The 25,303-nt window shown below is 42.1% G+C and overlaps 1 protein-coding gene across 2 annotated transcripts in view; it reads right to left on the bottom strand.

The window, feature by feature from the left end:
• The window catches only part of VOPP1 (VOPP1 WW domain binding protein), a 65,287-nt gene that overhangs the window by 17,901 nt on the left and 22,083 nt on the right, over positions 1 to 25,303 (bottom strand). For both annotated transcript variants that reach the window (XR_007202383.1, XM_048297700.1), the window contains exon 2: positions 2,081 to 2,139. Coding sequence is in view for 1 of the 2 variants with exons in the window: in XM_048297700.1 (XP_048153657.1) it covers positions 2,081 to 2,139 (59 nt within the window). In the remaining variant the exon portion in view is untranslated. The remainder of the gene's footprint in view (positions 1 to 2,080; positions 2,140 to 25,303) is intronic.

Raw genomic sequence — 25,303 nt, 5'->3', positions numbered from 1 at the left:
GCCTCCTCCCCCACAATATGCAGAATATTCCCTTCCTCCCATTTCACCAGTGTTTGCCAAAAACTACCGAGCTGATTCAACACGGATTCGAATGTGCTAAAATGAACAACTTTCTGTGGGATTACCAAATTGAATTAACTCAGTGGAGGGTCAAACAAGTGCTGAAGCAATGGGACTTCGCCCTAAGATACTGAGATTGGAGTTGTGCCTCTCCTTCACCACAGGTTTGAAAAAGTGCAGGTAGGAAGCAGCTGGGGACCCTAGACAACAGAAACTGAAACCGCAGAAGTAACAAAGTAGAACAGCCTAGGAGCAGCAGACATGCACACCTTCCTACTGCCTTAACGCATGTCCCCTTTAACCCTGCTGGGCTCCTATGCAAATACCCTCTCCCCACTCCTTTCCATATTCCTTCACTTGTCACACGTTATCTATCCTCTGAGCTTTACTATCCCCAAATCCTTATCGTCTTTCCTTAGTGTTTCTTCTTGCCCACTTAAACTCATAATCACAACAACACTAGCATTAACGTGACACTCATCACCATTGGGACAATCTCTGAGCACACACAGCTCACCCCTTTCCCCTTCCTTTTTCCATTCACTTGCACTATTCAGGAGACCGGCAGCCACAACACTTTCCTGCAGTGACTCGGATAACAGTAACTACCACAAACACACACAATGACTAGTGACAGTCTTCTGATTGACCTGACAGTGTCAATATACAACAGGTTTTTTTTGTAACCCTTGCTTTTGCAGGATTCTGTACACAAAGGGTCTGAACCAATACCCAATATCCAAGTAGCCGCCCCTTTGTGTTGTCAAGGGGAACAAACACTATCTGTGAAAGCACATGGGCAGAAACGTAAGCAAAATGCCAAGGTGATGATGAATAACACATTCCTGAATGTCAAGGTACAGTGGGATTTTCATAATTTCGTAACATCCCAGCTTCTTTCCCACACCGCAGCAAAGCAAAATAAAATGTAGGTGGAACCAAAGTCCTGTTGTTATTAGCATGCAAAGAAAATGAACTTATTTAAATTCCCCCATCTGTTCTGGCCAGACATTTATGAGTAATTCTCAACATTTCAGTCACCTGAAAAAAAGACAGTGAGTTCTAGGTACAAGCACTTCCTAAGCAGTTAATTAATATCCAGGATCACAGATGATTAAATCAGTGTTTTGTTCTTTCTGTGGGCTTTGTTTCGCAACTGGATTCCTGGCTGCTTTTTGTCTCTAGCATTTCTCTCCTGCTTCTGGCAGATGAAATGGAGGTGGGGAAAAAAAGGGAGGGAAGTTCTTGGGTAGCATAAGGATTACAATAATTTCCAATCCTTCAGCAAGAAAGAGCTTGCTCAGGGAACAGATAACCTAATGCTCTTCCACCCCACTTTATTTTTATTTTTTTTAAACTTATGTTTACAGTTGTTTGTAATGATAAAGTTATACAACCCAGGTACAAAGTTTACTACATTTATCTCCTTTCTGCCCCCAAATCCACATGGAATGTACCTCCCACCCACAGATTTCCTCCACTTTTTTGTCGTTGCTGTGAGCAATATGAAACAGAAAACTGCAATTAGAGAGATCCTCAATCATACACCTACAGGTCATTGACATTTGGTTCATACCCAAGCCGATGTGACTGTAAAGACCACTCATCAAAAGGACAGTTACGCCATGGACAACAAATCATCTCAACTCTCTAAATTAAACAACAGTATTAGCACAGGGACAAAGTTACTTTCGAAGCATTCTTGGTATTCTGTCTGATTACCTGTCTTTGCTCAAAACAAAGGGAGAACTGTCTTCACACTGCTCTACTTATGTTTCCTTTCAGTGTTCTGAAATAAGAGCTGTTCAAGTAGTTGAGTTTTGTTTTCAGTCAGAAAGGTCATCTGGGGTGTGTGGTAAAATGAATGTGTACACTTTTTTAATAAGGAGAAAGGGAAAGAGATGAAATTTGAAAAAGTCTCAGAGAAGTTACATAAAAAGTGTAAGTAGGGAAAGAATAACAGTCTAAGAGCCTACAGAATCTAATTCTCTTTTGAAAAAGAAAGGCAATGACTACTTACATATAATATGTAGGATATAATCCTTCAAAGTACCAGCAATGCTTTTTGGCCTCTGTACACTACAAAGAAAGAAAAATATGGTATTAATATTTACATAGGATAATGTACAGTTATAAACACAAGCTTAGAGTATTTATAAATACTGTGACTCCAAGCAGTTACGAAAGGTTTATATTCTCAAAGATTTCCCAATCCAGATACACACAGCAAGTGGGAAGTCAGTTCATGTAAATGGCAGCGTGTCCTGCCAGGATTCAGATCCCTCACGCAGGGCTTTGTCTGGAGGGCTCCCACAGCTTCCCACAGTTCCTGAACAAAGTCAGTACTTTTGGCGTAGACCCAGGATCCAGCTACATGTGTTCCCTGGCAGCACTGCTTCCTTAAAAGACCACGGACAACTTAAGAGCCCATGCGTGACTGTAGTCCCTTAAAAGACCGCCAAGGCACAAGCAATTTGATGATACTACGCATATAACTACACAATAAATTCAACAGTTATAGGGAATTATTCATCTTTCTGGAAGTGTGTGACATGTGGAGCCAGGCTCAGAAAGGAACAGAATGGAGAACCATCTATCCCATCTCTTCTTCCTAGAGCTTGGAATGTCTCAAGTGTTCATTATAATTGTGGGGAAAGGAAACTACTTTCTGCAGCTCAGGGGTATTGTTCTCTTTTGCAGATTGCCAGCATATCCCTGCTAAAGAATGGTGGCAGGCATTTTCTCAGCATGTGTGTGCTGGCGACGTGAGAAGCGCTCATCATTAAGGGCACTGCCAGAGCACAGGCGGCAGCTTGGAACAATAGCAGCCCCTAATAAAGAAAACCAGATGTCAAGCCCAAACTCCACACAATGCACAAAATACTTCTGTGTATCCCACTGACATCATCAGCACAAAATGCCATCTTCACTGCAGACACAGCTCCGGAAGCTCCCCTGCACAAGCTGCATTATCCCACCACACACAGGCAGGGTGTTGCGGGATGCCCACTGCAGAGCAGTGAGGACTGTCTGGGGTTTTAGCAACAATTCCTTCTGCTGCTCACACCTGACACCTGATGTTGAAGAGCCGTTGGCACACTGCCAGTGTTTGGATCATTCCTCATGTTCACTTGGCAGCTCACCTTTAAATAATAGCTTGTGCAAGTTTATTAGCCTTCCCAAATCCCAGAACACTAAATGAATCCAGTTAAGACAAAGACAAAGTGGTTTTAGATCCCTCTCACTCTTCATGAACAAAAAAGGCTGCAAACTCTTTAATGAGCATCTGATGAGCTAAATCACAGACAGATCAATTACAGCCCATGAAGACAAACTACTATGGATTAAATTGTTAAAAGTAGTACAGGAGACTGAGGGAGGAGGACAGGAGACTGAGGGAGGAGGAGGAGGAGGAGGAGGAGGAGGAGGAGGAGGAGGAGGAGGAGGAGATGCTTTTGATGCATGTGATCAGGCCTTTTTTCCCGTAACACAACAGGCTCACACCAGTCTTTGAGATGCACAAGCTTTAGGTTATACTGAAAGGACCAGTCCTCTTTCCCTAGGATAAACAGAGCAGAAACCTTGTTCCCCTCTCAAATTGATGCCACGGTCCAGGCAGTGTAATCAGGAGAACTCCTCAGCTTCTGCTGAAGCAAGTGGTGTTCAAAGATCTATCTCTGCATTCACCCTACTCCCTCTTTCTCCCCCCTCCTTCAAAGTTTCCAACTTTTTAACCCTTTCTTCCAAACATTTTCAAAAGCTGGCTGTTTCCTCTTACTCTAAAATTAGAAATGTGTCAAGTTTCTCTCCATAACACCGCACAAACCCATATGCATTGAAAAACCCAGCAGGCATGCTGCCGAGTCACTGAAAAATATTTTGGCTCTTCACCTTTGAAGGCTGTAGATCAGCAGACGTGCTGGGTAAAATCCCAGTGCCTGCAGGTCAACCCTTTGGGACGCCTCATTTCCTAGTACAGCTTGGGTGTGCACTGCCATTAAATGCTTCTCCTTCCTGCTTCTCAGCCAGTATGAGTCACCATTTACCTCAACAGCCTTGAAGTCTTTTTGTCAGGCTCAAGCATTTTAATTGATGCTTTCCCAGAAATGTTTCTGAGCACGTGGAGCCTGCATACCCTTTACAAGTGTAAAGCAGACATTTATATTCAGCACTCCTCCCCCATATCTTAATCTGCCATACAAGTTCTAAAATGAATTGGGAAGATTCCTCCTTCCAACATTTCCCTAACGGTAGCATTTCTGTTTCTGCCTCTAAACAATTCTCTTTTTCAGACAGCCAATATGCTTACTGCTGTCACAAGAAAGATTCCAGCATGGGTAAGTTCCTTCCATCTTACAGGACTTAGATACCTGCACCAAACATCCTTCAGTGCCCAGATTTACTTTTAAATTGGCCCTGGAAGAGCAGGCACCAATCCTAGTTCTGCCTTTTTTTAATATCACAGTGCTATGAATACTGCATGGCAGTTGTTCAGCTCTCCTACATGGGAATCGGGCAAAAAAAGCAAGTGGACCTCAAATGTGAGCAGCAGAGCCAAATCTGATCCACATGACATGTCAGACAGATTTACACGCACAAGGGCAAACCGCTGAGCTCCCTGCTCAGTTAAACTCCCACTGATCTCCATGGCAACTTTACTCCAGTAAAGCCTGACATAAAGCAGGCGGCTACTAACCACCCTCTCTACGGCTGGTTAGCAGACTTCACAGGAATTCGCTGCTGAGAATAAGTCGAGAATGTCACTGCCTCTAAGGATTTGAGTGTCTTTAGCACTCAGGCACCAGAGAGATGAACGGGGGTCAGGGTACAGATTAGCTTTTCCCACCCCAAATACATCCTCTGAAGAAGGCTATGATAATCCACCTCTTGCCAAGATCCAAATTATTCTTCTGAGTGGTGCTGGCCTCATAGCTAAGCTGGTGGAGAGCCACACAGGAGCAAGAGGAGACATACGCCATCAGCATCAGGCTCTCAGCCTTCAGAGAGCAAGGTCCTTGTAGTAGTTTGAGACTATTAAACCCTAAAGAAACCACAGCTGGCAAGAACTCGCTGCAGCCCACAAACCAGATGAAAAGGGAAGATTAGTCATATTGCTGCAATACAATAGGACCTCACACATCAGGATGGGTGCCCACTCTGCCAGCTCTCATACGAAGACAGGCTGTATCTCAGACTCTAACAAGCATTCATTCATGTATTTAAGAAGTCATTTACTCATTCACTAATAGCCAAAAAAGTGTGTCTATGGTTTTAAAACTAAGATTAGGTACAGCCCTACTGAACTTCCAGCTTTTCCAGGGGAAGGAATCTGCACATTTCCCTTATAAAATTTTCCCTTCTATGCCCTTTAAGAATTTGGCACAGCTATAAAATATAAATACGAGAGTACATTCATTTTTAAAGTAAATTATGCAGGTCTAACTGAGTGTGCATATGTAATCTTTAGAGAAATAATGGTATGTGAATTAGCCAGATGCTTGAATACATTCCTTAAGTTTGCAAAGAAAAGAAGAGAAAGAGAAAAAACACAAGACTTGTTTTTTTGTTTGTTTGATTTTAAATAAATCAGCATCTGTCTTGTAGCCTGTTTTCTCTGCAAGACTGTAGCAATGCAAATTGCAAGCTGTCCTTTTCTGTGGCCTCTAAATTATTTCAGATTTCATTTTTAAGAAAGGAAAGCTGCTTCCTGACACAGATTGATACTGCAAATGTTACTGCTGCTAGTAAGAACAATGAGAAATAGGAGTTACTAAAACATTAGCCAAAGGCTGGTTTTGATCACACCATAAAATACAGAACACAAAATGCACATGTACGCACATGGTGTGGGGGATGCTGGAGCAGGCAGCCTGCTCACTGAATGTTGGGTGGTACTCCACAGACATGCTTTGCAGAATTTGCAGAAATACTATCTCTAGCAGGAATATCCTCCACATTGCACATCATTATCTCTCAGTCCAGAGGACAACAAAAAAAAATAGATCTGATCAATTAATTCCCCTTTGTAATCAAGGGATTCACACCCAGTGCCTTCACTGGAGGTTTGGAAATTAGTAACAAAAAAGTAAAAGCAAATAAAGCTCCATATGCATATTTCAGCATGAGTACAGTCCATTTTTGTTATGGGTACCAATGAAAAAAGCAGCCTGCTGTGGACAGCTGTGCCTGTGGAGGGCAGACAGAGGGCAATTGCTATCTGTATGCTGAAGGGAGATCCACAGCGAGTTTGTGACATCTGCTCAAAGCCAGATTCTGTAGGAGGCACGGGGCTGCTATCAGTCACGAGGCCAATGAAACCCTATCAGTTACCAGCAACCACGGGTAACCCTCTTTCTTTTCCATTATGTATTACAGTTATAAGGATCCAAGGTAGATTCAGAAGGAAGGAAAACAGGTATTTAACAGTGACCTGCCATACTGATATGATGGAAGTGGCTCCTGGTATTCTGGGATGACCTGCTTAGCGGCTGTAACCTCCCACTTAGCTGGGTATATGCTGTACATTAGTAGGGTGCAGGACGATCTACATGGCAGTCTTGTGGCTACAGCCTCTGAGGGAGGCTCTGCTCAGATCAGTACACAGATGAACAGGAAGAAAGAGTTAAAAGTATCTAAGACATGGAACAAGATCTTATTGTTTCTGAGCATCACACAATCTTGTTCTGACACAGAGCCAGAAATCTGTCTTCCATACTGCTGGATCAAATTAGTAACTGAGAAAATGGGAAAGACAACATCTTTCTCACATGGCTCCCCAGCATCTGAGGAATAACTGTCTATACCTGCTACCTCTGGTACAGAAGGCCGCTTGCAAAATTCAGATCTTTCCTGGTTTTATTCGTCACCGCACCTGGCAAATACTTGATGAAGCCCAGACAAAATGAAGAGAAAGACTAGAGTGCAACTTCAGACTAAATAAGCAGTTCCAGAAGGCACATTATTGGCTAAGAATCACAATGTTTTATGGGATCTGACCTTTAAAATTGCACCAGTTTTCAGAACACTATCCCTTTCAGTGCCAAGACAAGAGCTGGAAGCATTAGGAGATACAAGCTGGGCTGTATCAGAAGGACTTCTGTATGCTGAAAGTTTGAAAGACTGGATTTTCAGGCACAAGAATATGAGGCATCCTGCTCTTCCATAGCCAAGAAAAGGGCAAAATATCTATTAAAGTAAGAGACAGCATATATGAAACTGGACAGCGCAGCCTAAGGGTGAAAACAATTTGCTAGAGAAAACACGTTGTGTTTTAGCCTCGCCCGAATCCATCAAAATTCATCCCTGCTTCTTCCCTGGTTATGCTAACAGCTGAGGATGAAAGTAGCCCATCTGCAAAACTATTCTAAGACACTGAGCTCGCAAGCCATGTTACCAGTGACTTCAACATATACCCTTGTTGCAAAAGACAGGTAAAACCCAGGATTATGTTCAGGTATTTTTATTTACTGAATGTGTTGGGTTGACCCTGAGTTGATGGACAGTCTTTAAGACCAATTACGCTTCTCACAATTTACATATTTAAACCGCACGGAAAGGCGGGACTTCTCCTTTTTGGTCAGAGCTCGCCTGCTGGAAGGTGGGGGGGCTCCGAGCCTCCCGGCCCCGCTGGGCCGGGCCGGGGCCACTGCCCCTTTCCCCCTTTCCCATCGCTGCGGCACGGACCCTGGGTCACTGAGGGGGACTGTCCCAGAGCCGCAGGCAGCTAAAACCAGCCATGGACTGCTCACAGCTAAACCCATCCAGCGCGGCTTCTGGGGACAGGCGGGTCCCTCTCCTCTCCATGCGGAGCCGGCGGAGCCAGCGGGAGCCGGCAGAGCCTCCTGTCTGCAGCCAGCACACTTCGTGCTGAACTGAAGAAGACACCACGCAGCCAGCAGCACAGAGGGAGCGAGGCTTTCCCCACCGTAGAGCCTGAACAAGAACACCCTTCAACATGGCGGCGTCAGAGTCAGAGAGAAAGAGAAGTGAGTCACGTGGGACGGAGCTGAGCATGGCGACAGGAGAAAAGAGGGCGGTGCCGCGATTCTGGCGCGCAGCTTAAAAGAAACCTTCTTGCATGCCATGGTAAGAAACTGTAATACCACAAACTGTTTGTCTCTTTAATCCATTTGAAGAACATGGGGGGGGGGGTGGAGAATCAACGTGTGCCTATGAAGTTTGTGAAGAGTGCCTATGCCAGGCTATATAGAAGTAGTAAGAGGCTGTTAGAGACTTGTGGCGAAGAAAAGCCTCTGTGTGCAGGCCAAAATAACTTATCCTTAAAAAGATGAATAACCCCATGTGATGACCCATGTTCTGTAGTGTGAAAGAACTGTGAAATTCTTCATGGGAGAGGTGTTCTACACACAGCAGACTGTTTGTTTCCGGGTGGGTCTGCTGTTGGTGGCAGTTTGGGAACCACGTGCAACTGAAGGAAAACCCTTTTTGCCTTAAGCATAAGAGAGAGACTTTTCAAGAACTGCAACACTGACTAACATCCCATGTTCTGTTATCCCTTGTGTGAGCTGGATAAAAGGAGAGAAGTGCTGGAAAGAGGGGGGGGGGGGGGGGAATTTACTTTAATTTTGTTTTGTTGTTTTCTCTTTACTTTTAATTCTGTTAGTAATAAAGCTCTTTCATTGTACTGCAACTGTTTAAGGTTTGTGCCTGCTTTGCTTTTCTCCTAATTCTTATCTCACAGAAGGAAAATAAGTAAATAATGAATATTTTGAATCAAAACCACTACATTTAATTGGTGTTTCCGCCCGGTTTCAAACTCAACCCGCTACACTGAAGTAATGAGGAAACAGCAGAAAGTTCTTGTATAAAAGGATGCCAATTCTTTATCAAGCTCTCCCTCCCACTTAGCAGTAAACAGAACAAATACTACTTCGTTTATACAACTCTTTCATGAACACCAAGATTATAAAGTCATATAACTCATAGTACAAAGAATGATTTTCATATCTTTCATTAGGGGTTGGTTTTGGTTAGACTTTTTATCTATTCTCTAAGAAAGAAGGGAATATTTCTCATATAAGATTCTTAAAAGAAACAACTTTTCCACCTTGAATTAATCAGTGTGTGTTTTACAACATTAAAAAATTTCAGAACAAGCATCTAATTCTTATTACTTCTTGTGCTGTTTAGAGCATATGTACTAATCATCATATTTTTATTTAGAATTAATGTGGGTTTAGCATTAGATAGCTTCCTACCACACAGCATTACTTTACATTTAGATCTATTAACCTTTCCCACAGGACAAATACAAATATTCCTTGTGTGCCTTTTCATTTCAGGAACCTGACTCATTTATTTGTTCAATTTTTTTTTTTTTTTTTTTTTTTTTTTTTTTTTTGGCCATAATGCAGCAAATTGCAAATGCACTTCAGTCCCAGAACAATACAATTTCAACTGAATGTAATTCCTTCAACCATATCCAATGGAGGCAAAAAGGAAGAAATAAAAGGCAAAGCAAGGCACCCTTATTTTTCAGAGCCTACGACGACAGAGAGGGTGCGGGCCCGGTGCTCAGCACCGCGGACAGCGCCCTCCCTCCCCGCAGTGCCCCGGCGCTGCTGCACCCTCCCCGCAGCCCGACTGGGGCAGTACATCATCTGTACAAAACCTCACCCACACACATCCCCTCGCTCAGCTCTCAGTCCTCTCTCCGTTCTCAGCAGTCACACCTACTAATTATCTCTTCGCATCTGTGAGCACTAATATGAGAAATCAATAAGCACAACTACCATGGAATCACAGAATATCGCAACTTGAAAGGACCCCATAAGAATGACTCAGTCCAAGTCCCTGTTCCTCACAGGACTACCTAACACTAAACCTTAAGCCTGAGAGCATCCTCCAGATGCTCCTTGGACTCTGACAGACTTGGTGCCATGACCACTTCCTGGGGAGCCTGTTCCAGTGACCTTCTCAGTGAAGAACCTTTTCCTAATATCCAATCTGAACTTCCCCTGATGCAGCTTCATTCCATCCCCTCATGTCTTACTGCTGGTCACCAGAGAGAGATGCACACCTCCCCATTCACTACTCCTCTCGAGGAAGTTACAGACTTCAGTGAGATCACCCCTCAGCCTTCTTTTCTCCAGGCTCCATTAAACAAGTAATCCCAGTTGTCTCTCATTAGGTCTTGCCCTCCATGTCTTTCACCACCTCAGTCACCCTCCCCTTGACACTCACTTATAATTTTATGTTCTTCTAGTATTGTGACACCCAAAACTGCACACAGGACTCCAGGTGGAGCCACACTGATGCAGTGTAGAGCAGGACAGTAACTTCCCTGACCAGCTGGCAATGCTGTGCTCGATGCATCCAGGACACAGCTGGCCCTTTCAGCTTCCAGGGCATACTGTTGATTCATATTAAACTTGACATCAACCCAAACCACCATCAGATTGCTTCGGATGGAACAACTGCACTCAGTCTTTTTCAAACTGTTTGGAAAGCATAGTTACAGTAGTTGTCATAGTTATGTGAAATACCCAGCTCAGTTCTATATGAGAATGTCAAACCAGATGCTTACAAAAGTGCCAAGAGAGCCTCAGTATCAGAGAAGTTTAGGACTTGCTTTACCTTCTTATTTCTACACCCATGAATGCAGCAATAATTACACAAACATAAAAGCTGGAGAGTGGGGGTGTTTAAACCTTCTTGGTGGAATGGACCTTACACTGAAAGTTCTAATGTCAGACCTGCAAGAAAGCATGAGCCATGCCACATACTGAAGGCATTTTCACCCAAGAAAAGCAAAATAGACCCAACATTCCACTGGAGTCTCTGCAGCTTCAAAGGGGTAGTGGCAGACTTTTTTGTTCCAACTGCAAGCAAACAGATGTAACGCTTTCCCAACTCCACTTGCAGAGGTTGATCCATTCCAAATGGTACTGGGCAGGTTCCACAGCTTCAAAATTGAACTTAGCTTCTGCAATTACTGTTTCCTTTGCATGAGAAATAAAACCAAGGATATCATTATTTGCATTCTTTAACTACAGAACAAGTCACATCATGAAACAACCCATAAAGTAGGGTGCATGGGAGGAAGGGATCACTTGTCAGGAATTGAAAGGAAGACCATGCTGAGAGTGAGGACATCCACTATTGTCACCCTCAGTCTCTTTAAAAATGAAACAAGCCTAAATGAAATTTCTCATATAAAATGATTTGATGATACAATGTTTTTACTTTTATGCCTCTAATGAACACCATGAACACAGACAACAAATGAGCTTTCCTTTGACTAAGAACTGGAAGCTTTGTTCATCTCCAGCCTTGACCCCGAGTGGGCACTTTCTGCTGGCAGGAACTGATGCTATTTAGGGTAGTATTAAGGGCAAAGTCTAGTTTTAGGTTCCCCCATTTTTATCTGAAACAACACCACTCCATGCTGAACTGGCAAATTTGCCTGCTTCCTACATGCATTTCATTTTTCCACTTTACCATCCCAAGAATGAAAACAGCCTTTAAATTACCTAGTACTTAAATCCTCAGGGGCCTTCTTTCATCTACCAAACTAATAAAACCAAAGCAAAGAAAGACTAAGCAAAAGAAGATGAATTCAGACTCGATTTTCTTAGCCATCTGCAGTGCAGACAAGATTAAGGCACTTAACAGCACTGAGCTACAGACGCTGATTAGTTAAGTTATGACAGCCCTTCAAAGGCTACAGGAAAATAGATTTCTTGGATGGTCCCTAGGACATAGGGCAGTTGCTTTGGGACCTCCCAGGCTCTGTTCTGTTGATGTTATGCATCCCCCATGCACTCATTTGTTCCACAGAGAGAGACAGCATGAGCTGAGAGGACAGATTATGCAGCTGCATAATCATGGCAGCTCTTGCTCCCCTCCCTAATACCCTTATTTTTCATTCTTGACATTTAATCCAGGGATGCACACCTTCCTCAGATCCTTCTTATGAAGAGTTATTAGAAAACAAAATATTTTCTTATTCAACTAAGACTTTTCTCTTTTCACTTTTCTGAGATACTTATTCCAGAACTGCAAATACTGGATCAAAATCCTTTGTGCTTATAAGTCCTGAAAACATCTAACACCGAAGGTATCAAATACTCAGTCTCAAAAAAAAAAAAAAAAGATGCGGAGTCCATGACCAATCACACACCCAGTGGTGCAGGGAACAAAAGAAATCAATAATAATGAAATATTATCTAAGTGGTTTTCCCCTGGAAGGTAAGAAATGCCAAGGCAAGTTCCCACCTTGAAGAGGTTATTCTAGAAACCCATCATATTCAGTGTTAGATTGTTTTTAGGAGCATCTGTTAATTTTAAATCAGATTACACACGTCATGTGTATATTAAATTAGTAAGCATCTGAACACAGTGGAGATTAAAGAGGTTACCTTGGAAACATTCTGATATTTGAAAACCAATTTCTAAAAATCCTGGCAATTCAGAATCCAGGTACTTCTTTGAGGAGAAGCATCTACTTGAATGCTTTGCTAGGGGAAGCTTCACACTTGGCCATCTCCCACCTGCTTAACAGTGAAGTTAATTATTACCTACGCACTTACATTAACAACCATCATTACCGTGTCCTTCACATCCTCCTCACAAGGCCACTCAGTCTCTCAAGGGAAAAGCACTGATGTACAATTTATGGTACAGGTCCAATCGAGTTTAATGACCATACTGGGACTGGAGAAACAGTTCTAAAGGAAACTTTAGTTCATTTGTTACAGCTACATTAGACTAACTACATTGAAGTAAATGCTGAAACACAGTAGCAGAGCAAAGCGTAGTCTGGTCTGCAAGGCTGGCTCATCGAACAGGGCCGTCATACTATTATCTCCAAGTTGCAGTCCAGAAACCCATTTGTTCTGGGACTCAGTTACTGGAACACTGGAAGGAGTTTACGGGTTTGGGTCCATCCAGGTTAATAATCACATTTTTCTATTCTTTCACACAGTCTATTAAAGTTCCTACTGATTGGCAGCAAACACATCTCTGTCTCAAACCAAAACTCTCCTCAGAGAAAGAAACAGAAGAGTTGACTGAATGTTATTTGTATTTGTTTAACAAGTCAATTTAAGCTTTCAGTGACATGCACTGTTGTGGCTTTTAGGCAGACACTCACCAGGTAGACTGAAACATCAGTGCCTTTTAGTTTAAACTAAGAGCCTAAACTGACTCCTATTCAGAGAGTCCAATACACTGCCATAGCAATAGCATATGATTATTAAATTCCAGTGAGATGAATCTAACAGCTGTACCTCACAACTACTCATTCAAGCAGGAAGAAATACTAAGCATTTGTCCTTGGAGTATTTCCTGTTAAAGGACTAGAATAGCAAATAAATAGACAACCCTTTCAGGCAAGTAACAATGCCTACTGACGGCAAAGCATTTTTCCAAAGGAAGTAACCTCCTACATAAGACCTTAATATTTGCTTTTCTTTTATTAGGAGCCTGAATGTACCCAAACAATAATCTGCAATGTCCCAGATTGTCCAATTTCAACATAAACCACTAAGAATGTGACAAATCTTTTCATTTAAATCAGAAAGCACATGAGTTTTGGCATTTTTCTAAAAGGATCATTTCCTTGCTTTAAGTTATTACCTGAGTTTTTCCACATTCAAAATAGCTTCCTGGAAGAAAAAGAAGAAAAACCAAAAAGGTTTTAAAGATGACTGTTTAGATAGAGATACTGGATACAAACAACCAGACAAATTCACACAACCTCTGTGGTTAGGTATAGAAGCCAAAACTTGGCTCACACTTCCTTTCACCCCTCAAACCACTCACTTCACAACTTGATGAAGGACATGCAGGATGTGGATAGCTTTTTACAAGTCTCCTCTCACTGTTAATCAGTGCATGCCCCTTGTTCAAACATCTGTCCATATACACGGATTTTTCTGGGACACCATCAAGCTTTCAGCTTCCATTAATAACAGTTAAAATGCAAATGCCCTTGTTATCACTGTTGGACCTCTCGCTACCACCCTTGTGATCTGTGGTTCATCTGATGCTCTGTTTTTCTGTTTTCCAGCTTGCAGATGATAGATCATATTTGTGTGTTGGGAAGTTACTTGAAAAGACATAAAAAAATTTGGAGATGCTGCAGTGAACTCTGCCCTTTCCTTTGACACAGACAGCACAGACATCAAAAATCTTCTTACTAAGGTTATTTCCTCACAAGAAATATCTGAGGTTACCTCAGGGATGTTTTGCAACTGAGAAGTGCAGGAGTGAGATGAGGCATAAATGAAACATTCGCTCTTCTTTAACACATGGTCTACACTCCAAAAAAGCTCAAGATCCTTGCCTGGAGATATTGCTATGGATGGATAATAGCATGAGATGTGGCCATAAATGTTTAATTTATAAACCTAGCAGCTAGAAAATTATTCAACTAGACTGAGAGCGCTGAGGATTTTAGTAGTGCCTGCCCACACTAAGAGATGGAAATAGCACCAAGAGCTCAGAGACGAGCACAGACACACTTGCATATTTTGGTCAGTGTTGATAATGTTGCATAAACTGAACTTTCAGAGAAAATTTAATCCCTGTGCGTGTAGTGGGCAATTCCAGAGATTTCAAGGGCAGTGCTTCTGCTTTCACAGGATACAGCTTGGCTTGCTGCCCCTCTCTTCATAGGCCTGCCAGCTGCTCTTCCAAGTGCTGGGTTCATCTCAGAGGGGAAACAGCACTGCAGTACAAAAGCACTAAAGCTCCTACATTTCTCCAGGGCAGTTCTGCTCAGGCAAAGGACCCTTTATACTGTAACTACAAATGCAAATTCTTGCATTAGAAAAAAAATAGGAGCAGCAGGGCAGAGAAGCGAGGAAGACAATGACATGCCCAAGACAACTGGAAAAATATGAAGTGGAATAAAACTTTGGGCTCACTGAAATAAATGGCACTGATTCAAAGCCACAGCCAAGGCTTCTTCCCAGCATGTTTCCCCACAGGTTTTAGAGGAGAGAAACCAACAAGGTGGCAGCCAAACAAATCACAGAGGTAGTTTGAATTACTGGCCACCATATAGGAATGACAGCATCTTGCAAAGGTACTGATGAAGGGACAACTCCACTGGCTTTGTCATTTTTATACTACAGACAGATAACCGGTGCACCGCTCCTCCATGCAAGGCAGCAGTTCCAATTTTTCACCTACAGCCAAGTTTGGTACCTTGAGCCCTTTCTGACACAAATGCATGACACCATGAATTAGCTATAGCTCTTCATGCCAGCCCAGGGCAAAAATCTTTTTATCATCTTCCCGGGGTGCAAGGCACAAAAAGAAATCCTTTTTTGTGTAGTGTGCTTAGCTTCTAATTTGGGAAAGGAAAAGCCTGGCACGTCACCATTGAGAGGTTGCTTGCTTGCCTTTGGCTCACGCTTGCTACTGTTGTTTTCCAATGAGAAGCTGAAAACTTCTAAAAGCTTAAATGCAAGGGTGGTGACCCATGTCAGTAAAGCCACGTTCATTTAAAGCAGCAGAAATTTTCACCCCAGTTTAGAGACTCCCAAATCAGACACCAGATACTGAAGAAAGTCTCAGTCCTTCAAATATGTGAATAAGGCTCCATATACAAAGGAGACTCTTCTTACCATTCACAGTGCACTCGTGTTAGGGGGAACAGGTTTAGCTTTGCCCTTAAAGTTTTAAGTTACTGAATACGAACAGTAAACCATCGCCTTTATTCATTTCCACTCAAATCCAGAAATATACCAACTCATATTCAACATTTTTAAAGGAACGGCTGTAAATTCCCATAGCGGTATGCGGTTTTCTAGAATGATGTCCAGCCTAAGCAAAAGATCTCTGTCCATGAGTTAGGTCACATAACAAGACAAAAGAATTGGACCACTTCTCTATTCAGTTAAAGGGAAAAAATACACTCTTGCTAAATTGCTTTTCAAATAAAGAAACAATGCACTTATGTCTGGTTCCTACAGTGGCTCTTACGAGCACCTTCTTGAACTTTCAGAAAGGATAAGGCTCTGCCTTGTCATTCCTGACACATGATCATGAGACTTACGGGAAGAAATTCAAGCCACCGGACTCTGAAAGGATACCTAAGAAATCCTGTTTAACAATCATCCTCTAAAGCTTTTCTAGCTTGGCTTTAGGGCCTCATCCAAAGACCACTGAATGGAGTGGCTCTTGGGGATTGAGGCTTATATCTCTGGCTAGGAGCATAAACTATAAATAAAATGGAAAATTGTTTGCTGCTAGGAATCTTTACAAAAGGCTAAGACAGATGTTATTAGTAGTAGGACTTTTAAAAGAGAGGGCTGACCATGGAAAGTGCCTATTACCTCACTACATACTAAGGTGCCACTAAAGTTCACAGAAATTCATAGCAGCAACCAGACTAAGGGGCCCACAAAACACCAAGTAAACTGCTAGGTGACCCTTGCTACCATTTGTTTTATGGATGCCTTTGTTAGGTAAGGCCTTTTTTTTAATTAAAAACAAAAAATCAGCCTCTTGGGGGATCTATTTTCCTTTCCTCTTCTGACTTCGGCACAAATACACTAGAAAAATCAGAGCCACAGTACAAATAAAAATAGCTGAAGAACTTGCAGCTGTTGTTAATTTCCCAAGTATTCAACGTTGCCCCTTTAATGATGGAACAATATGGTCCAGTTTCAGTCCTGGCACAAGGATATCTGAGCAGCAGGCAGATATTTTAGCTCACGTGAATACCAAGGGCAAGTCAACAACTACAGCAAGTAGAGAAATGGAAGAAGGACAACATGATGTAAACCACTGGATGTCCACACCAAACATTTTCTCCAGCTTTTTGTTCTCATTTAATGCTATTAGTTGACTCCCCAGCTGGAGAGACCAGGCTTGCAGACTTACTAGCATGCTTAGCAGGAAAAAAATGTGCTTAATAAAAATTCATGAAGTGGAGAACATTTTTACAGCTGAAGAGCTGATTTTTCTATTTTAAGTATAGGGTGTTTCTGGTGCGAAAGGATTTACACAGGGAGGTTTTGCTCACTTATCTCCTTGAATAAACCGACTTGTCTATAGTCTGGATGAGTGCATTTCCCGAATTTCATACAGAACAAAGCAATAAAGTACTTGGTATTTGTAGAAAAAAAGAAATGAAACAAAACATGCCTCTTAAGCTTCGCAAGGAGAATCTAAAAAAACCACTTTTGAAACACTGAAGTCAGATGCAGCAGAAATACTTTCTTAGTTACACCTCTTGAAGCTCTGCCTTCAGTTGCTAAGCATTTTCTCATGCATACCCACTCACGAACCAGACTGAGCAGAATTAGCAAAGAGACAATGCCTATAAATTCACAACAGCCATAAGGAGCAATGAAGTACAAAAGAAAAATTAAGACTTTACATAGAGGAGTAAAATTCAAAGGCTCAGAAGTGACAAGGAAATTGGGAAACAGCTGATTATTACTGGAAATACAGAGTTTCTATCTTTGTTGGGCTTCCTTTGCCTCATTCCCATGCATAAAGGCACAGTTAGAGGTCATAAAGCCAGAGCATTTAGGAGTTAACATCCAGCGAAAAGAAATTTATTCTCCTCTTGTTAAGGGCCCACTGACAGAGCAAAATTTAAAACATGGCAAATAACAGTTTTGAAGAGGGGAAAAATAGAAATTTTAAAGTAAGTCAATGCTTGTAACATTACCAAGAGCCCTCTATTATGCTCAGATACAGTTTTAATCTACTCAAGGGAAGAAAAATAAAGGCCCCAACAATCCAGCCTTTGCCCAACAATCACAAAAGCAAAGGCTCAATCCAACACTCAACAGATCAGAGATTCTGGTTCAGATAGCTCTACATAAATAAACCGCCCAGCGAATGTGACTGAAATGGGGAAGCAAATGGCCTGGTTGGGATGAAAAGCAGATATAAATAATAGTTTCACACATAGCCCTGTGCCTTCCTGCAGGTAAAGAATCCAGCTTAAATCCCGTTTAAAAAGGCAATTGACGGCGCAGAAGTGGCAAAGCCATCACAGCTGAGCGCCTAAAGGTAGGTGGAGCAGGCATACAGGGCCAACAAGCACTGTGCTCCTGCCCTCAGCCCAAGGGTGGAGAAGAGTAACCAGCTGGATTTGGTGGAATCTTCTGCAAAAGGACAAAGCAACGGTGAGAGCTGTGGAGAGCCTGTTGGGGAGAGCTTGGTGTCCAGCTGTTTCTCAGGCTTTTGGGCTCTCCCTGGCTTCATCCTGCACGTAGAAGGTGTCCTTCCCGACCTCTTCACCCTGCTGTTTATCAGAGCAAAGCCATATCCCTCTGGTGTCTACAGAGACAGCACTAACACAGTTGAACTCATTATTCATGTTAGATACTTGTCCTGGCTGTCTTCAGCTCAGTCCCTGCATGTATGGCTGCCCCCGTAACAGACGGTATTTGCACATAATAGCTCACGTCACAGGGCAGTAAATGTATCAAGGCATACAGGCACCTATCCAGCCAGGTACAGGCCTGCCAGGATATAGTCCCCAGTCATAAAAGACAGAGTCTTCATTGTTTGAACCAGGAGTGGCTGCTACTCAGTGGTCTCTGATAGGGATCATTTACTGTGTATTCTCTGAGAAGGTATCAGCTTCCTGACATATTTCATTTTCTCTATAAACAAAGAAACTGGATCACAGAAGTGATTTTATTCAGCTTTTAAATCCAATACCAATACTACCAACAGTGTGAGCAACTACCTGGCCACAGAGCAATTGCAAAACTAGATAAAATTAGAGAAACAAGGGAAACTGAGGAAACCTCCAGAAATAGAGAATCATACACCTGGCACAGCAGGTGCCACAGCAACGCTTGTGCACACACTGCAACATGAAGGTGAGGTGTGGAATGGGTGAAACAAGACCCTGGTCATCGCTGAGCCCCAACAACCCACTTAATACGGAGGGTTTGGAAGGAGAACTTAGCTGGTATTACACCAATATGAACATGCACAAGTGGTGCTTGTATGACAGTTTGGAAACTTAGGGACCAGAGGATGTTCTTCACACTTCAAACCTAGTCCAGCCAGAAGATTTAAGTGAGATTTCAGGGCTTACAATCACATCACCAGGTAACTACTAAAGGGCTAACTGTGTTTCCTTTTGAGTAGGAGGAGAAGGGGGAGGAAAAAACAGGAAAGAAAATATGCCTCACTGTATATTTTGCAGAAAAAAGACAAAATGAAACCCTACATCCAGAATGACTACTACTGTGAGATGACTTGATGACTTATTCCAGGCACATCCCCATGGACTGCTCTTAGAACAGTACCATGTCCATTTAAACAAAAAGAGAAGAAAGAAAACATCATCAGGAGAAACGTGAAATCAGCAGGGCTTTGCAGTGATATACTGTTGAAATTCTTTACATGTTTTTGTGTTGACTTTTTATAACTCTGTTCAAAGAGAATGAAATATCAAACTTTTTTGTCTGCAACCATCAGACTACAAAGCTCCCTGCTCATTCGTTAAAGCAATCATAACCCCTTGACTCTAGCAGCTGATCTTGGCAGTGGAAAGGAAGATCACCAATGTGAGACTGACAACTAAATGGCAAAGATTACTAAAAATAACAAACTCACAATGCACCAAGAAACTAAGGATGATCATTTGGAAATTATTGTCCTATTTCAGATCAACTCTGCAAATTTAAGTCTAGCTACCACCGTAAAGGCATTCTTAATGGGTTAGAAACATCTGCTTTAGAACATATATCAGGAGACTGTAAACAACAGGATGAACATTCTTCAAAGGTTTGTAACTACAAAGATCAGACAAAAGAAGCAAGAAGAGAAGCACATGATGCCAGCACACCAGATTGTGAACTCTCAGATTGCTGCCAATGACACTGATGAACACAAATGAATCAAAGAATAATTAAATTTTAAAAATATATACATGCAACTACATCCACCTAGATGATTGGAAGATGTGCTGCAGGGACAGTGAAACAAACCCTAAGAGAAAAAAGATCTGGGCAAGCAGGAAAGGTGATGATGCTGTGCTGCTCACCCACTTCTGCAAAAGCAAAGAGATGGAAAGGAAAAGTCCATACAAACTTACTGAATGCTCCTCCCGGCTACAGGGGCACAGAAAGAAGCCTCAGTTCCCTTATTAGACTTAATGTACAGCTAACAGAACATAGCAAATAACAGAGAGATATTAATCTTTTCCAAGCTCTTTTTCAGGAAAATTTAATGCTCTCACTGACCCTGAGGTCATCTACATCCCTCTTCCAGCATCTGTTGTGTTCTAGCTGAAACTACATTTTAAAATTGCTTCAGCTGACCAGACGTTTTGGGGAGCACTCGTACTCAGTGTACATCTTAGGAAAGTTTGAAGCTGAAAGTTTTTCCTGGAAAAGAATGATCATGACATCTTTAAATTCAGCAAGTAAAATTAAAAAGGCGAGGTTTTTCTTTTCAGCTTGAAAGAAGGAAAACAAAAGAAGAGACAGAGAAGAGGGGACCAAAGCTCTCAGAACCTTGTATTGCTTTTGCAGAGGTCTCAGGCAAAACCTAAACATACAACACCCAGAAAAAGGGTGTCAGCAGAGCAGAGGTCTTCTGACCAGCCCAGCTGGGAGCTTTACCATTCAACAGAAAGTACCACAGGGCAGCCACCCTCACAGGCAGCCATGTCTGAAACCAGACCACTGTCTGTCCATGCAGGTACCCAAACATGAACAGTGCTTTTGTTTATATAACACAGCAAAACACTAGAGGATAATACATAAGCAGATGGTACTAGTTTATATCTGTTGAGGGTTGGTAGGCAGTCTTACAGTTTCTGCATACTTTGAAATATACAGTAGAACATCTGTATATTGTATAGGCATCCTTCAAGGGACACTTAACAAACCTTAGGTAAATAAAAGGCTCACAGGATTTTGCTGTTGTTGTTGTTGCTTGGTACAGAGGGCTCCATGTGTTGGGTCCCATGAGATGATGCTTCTCCTACCCTCCACAACCAGTGAGGTAACCACAGGTATTCTAGCAGAGACATCCTGAGGCTCCTCTGGGCCTTGTGGGGAGACTCCTGCTCTTCAAAGCCAACACACAGTACCTCGCACATGAGGTATAGCACTGCAAATACGTTAGCTGCTAGCATTGCAGGGCAGAGCATAGGTGGCAGCCAGATGAAGCAGTCTCATGCATAAAATGCAAAACCCATCCGATTTCTGTGCATGAAAGCTAACTGGGAAAGCTCCTCTGGTGCCTAGGCAGCTGCCAGCATTGCTGGAAACACTGCAAAGGATATTTACAGAAGATGATCCAGAATGTAAAACAAATTATGAGAAAGTGATGACTTCTCAACCTCAAACAAAAAGCTCACACAGCAGCCAGCGTGCATATGAGTGGGTCTCTGGGTTCACTGGCACTTGGTTAACTTCTTTTCAGAGTGAATTCTTGGACTTGTCACTGCTGTTCTCCTTTGTCACGAGCCAGTAGTATTGTTTTGCTAATGGTTTATGCAGGAGTACTGGAGCCAGCAGCTTGCACACTGGTCGCTTTTATTGGTCTATTAAAATGAAATGAAGCTGATACTAAAGCCTTTATAATCATTTAGGTTATTTCATTATGAGTTCAGGGCAGAAAAGCAACCAATGGTGTGTTAATACAACCGAGCAGGCAAAGTACATCTGTCCCTCACTCTAAAGGAGAAATCCATATGGACTGAAGGAAAAATCAACAGTGGGAAAGTTGGTTCTCCAGAGTTTCTGCTGGTAGACAGCTGCTTGCTGTACATAGCACCACAGAAAAAAAAAAAAAATAAAAGGGAAATAAATTCACCAGAAGTAGTTTGACAGAAAGTATGCCAGGATGACTGCTATTGCACATTTATCATTGGCTGCATTCAGAAGCCCCTATCAGGAACCAGGACATGGCTGCGCAATCACTACACAAAAATGGAATAGGGACTATAAAACAAAAGACACAACAGAAAGCAAGATGCAAAGAGAGGGTAAAAGCAAACAATGAAGCAGTATCTCTGGTCCTGACAGCAACTGGTCTCGATACAGCCACCTAACAGCTGCCACATTTTGCATTCATGGCATAGAGTCCATGGCACAATCTGCAGATAAACAAGGGAGGAAACTACAGGTGTTTACTGAAAGCCATTCCCAATGTCTGGGAAAAAGGCAGGAGGAAGGAGGCTTATCAAGAACTTCACAGATTTATTTGAAGGCTAGGTTGGATTTAGGAAGAAAACACTAATAGCAGGACAATAGTACAGGGAGGCAAAAAAGTGTTATTCTGACTACCTATTTATGTTTTCGCCCAAGCAGGAGCAAAGTGAGACCATCTTGCAGCATCACGAACATCAAGGAAACCATCAGATGCATCAAGGAATCTCACACCAGTTTCTTCTGCAAACAACCAAACTAAACGTTACCTATGTTTCTGCAAGTCCTCCTTGGAGTGTAGAATCAAGAAATACCATGTACCCACAGTAACTGCATTAGCCTTGCAAGCCTACAAGTATTTTTATTTGGGATTTCATTCTCAACAAGTCACTGTTCACATTCCTACAAGAACAGCAAATTTTATTTTTAAATTTTTTTAGGGTTTTTTTTTTTTGCATTCCATCCACGCTGACAAATTTGCTACTTGATTTTCTGGCCCCACGTAAACAGAACTTTATTTTAGCATTAGGCTGTAAAATAACAATGTCACCTCTTTTTTTTAAGCTCTATCAAGTGACATTCTTGAATTTGTACAACAATTTTGAAGAGACCTAGGAACTAAGGAGATGGTTGGTAGTACAATATTATTTTCAATTCATAACAAAAAGAGTAAGTGTATCCATGGTTGAAAGTCTCAGAAGAATTTAGTGCTGAACCAAGATTATTGTGCTTGAATTTCACATGCCATTCATTCAACTAGCTCAGGTCTAAGGCACAGCTTAGATTAAACCCCTCTTCACTTGCATGACACAGAAAGCACAGATCACTAACTCTAACTATCAGATGTGCTTAAAACTGCTCCTCTAAAAAAAAAAATATTACTAGCCATACATCAGCAAAATGTAGGCACACTAAAATGTACAAAGACCTATGTGAACCAGGCTGCATGCATTTGAATTGAAAAAGAATGGGCAAATCAGAGAAGTTAACATGTCTCTGAGAAGCAGCACCCGAAGTCCTTGTGGTTTTCCATGAGGAACATTAAAATCACCAGCATATAATTTATCAAAAATCCTCTATGTTGATGAACAAACTTACAGTTACTATAGGCCCACACCTGGAGCTCACCTGAAAAAATAAAGCAACCAACCCACCAGGTAAGATCCATAGCAGCTGAACTTTGATTTGCAATATTTAATGTACGACACACTCAAGCATTAGTTGTTAGCAGCCCAACTATGTAATCTGACTGCTACAACACAGATCAAAGTATATAATCCAGTTCCTTCACCAGCAGTTTGAGTCCAGACAACCAAATTAAGGTTCAAAAGGATCCATTTTCTTTATTTACAGCCATACTGAAGTGGATGAAAATGACATGGATACGAATGCTAACAATCTGCAGATAATTTTCAGTTCCCTCTGCATCTCACCACTGTGACCACAGTGGCACTGCTGTGATGACAGGGTTAGATAAGGAAGGCAAAATGCAGAGCAGAATGTGTTTTTGAGGATTTTCCATTAATCTCTGACTCTCCTTGTATACCCATGAGTGGTCAAATTTGCTTACAGTTCAAGGGCAGAGCACAGTTAAGAGACCCCAAGAGACTGCAAGTCCCAACTTCATCTCGTGGCCTATGCCTTGGCATGAGTGCCTTTGCCATCTCTCAGTCCAGCTGTGGCACTAACAGGTGTTTGTGATATACCATAAAGGCATCAGTGCCTCAGAAAATCCAGCAGGCATCAAGTATCAAATTGCACTCCCTCAACAACACAGGCTAAAAGATAGAAAAGAAGATACACAGCCCCATCCTGACTCCCCCCAAACTCACACACACCCACCACCTCAAACGTAACAAAACAAATTCTAATTTTTCTCCAGTGCCTACAACAAAGTTTCATATGATATGAGACTGAGCCTCTTATCTGAAGAACTAGTCAGGTCACTGGAAGATGACCTAGAACAGATGTTGGCCATGCAGTTCGGTACACCACTGGAAGACACCACCACAGCAGTGGCAGGACAGCTACATGAAACAAAACTTAATCCTAAATAATACTGTGAGCTACAAACCACATAATAAAACTTCCGTTATGTAATAGAGCTCTTAAGAGCCAGTTGTGATGATGAGCAGCCTTTATGCTCACGCTGCAGAAGGGAGCTGAGCGTTGGCTGCAGAAGCAGGGTGTGTATTCCAACTGTCTTCTGACAGCTGCACTTATCCACACTCCTTCAGGCTAAAATCTGTCCATCTCCTCCTACAGGTATGCTCCAGCAAGCCTCTGAGCACTGAATTTTGAAAATTCAGCTAGACTAGCTTCTCGTAGAGGAGGTGAGCACATACTAATTTCCCCCTTGGCCAGCCCCATCAAAAGCAGTGAAGCTTCAGGAGGCATGAGTCAATACAGCTTTTCAGGCAGGTTTCATGCTCTTTAGCTCTCTGTGTTGAAAAGTCCTTTACTCCACTAATTACCCCTTGCAGAGTAAGGGCAACTAAAAGTCAGTAACACTACTGGAATCCAACTCAAACCAATGAGTTATTTTATTACAGTTCCTTAAAAGCTTAGAAATTAAAATTAACTGTATTTTAAAGATCAGTTTGAGCTCTTCTTCCATACAGGAGGCAAATCCCAAATTTTCAGCAGATACTAGTGACCAATTTCTCCCCTAGGAATTTAAAGTGCATCTCTAAGTCCTTATTTCTGCTTTCCAATAAGTGCTTGTAGCTAGAAATCAGAAGTACAGGGAGGAAAAACTACAATGAATAATCAGATGGAGCAGCTGCCTTTCAAGAAGGGTCTAAAAGGTTTGGAAGCCCTCAACTTGGAAAACAGATGCCTGGATGATGAGCAAGAGCAAGGCTGAATGCACAGCTGAATGAGGGCAAGTACAGAACAATTATTTGCCAAGCCCTGTAACAATAGTTTCAATTAGTGTCTTTTCCTAGCAGGAAATTCATTTAAGAAGTACTTTCATACACAGTACACAGACAAAATCTGAAACCTGTTGCCGCAGGAGACTGCAGAAGATGACAGATTCAAAAGGGAATAGACAAATCCACAGAAGACGGATCCAAACCAGTAATTAAACTGAATAAAAAGGGAGCTACACCCTAATATCTCTGATCCAA

Source organism: Corvus hawaiiensis, chromosome 1 (genome assembly GCF_020740725.1).
Source record: "Corvus hawaiiensis isolate bCorHaw1 chromosome 1, bCorHaw1.pri.cur, whole genome shotgun sequence".
NCBI lineage: Eukaryota > Metazoa > Chordata > Aves > Passeriformes > Corvidae > Corvus > Corvus hawaiiensis.
This window is presented reverse-complemented; position numbering and strand designations above follow the sequence as displayed.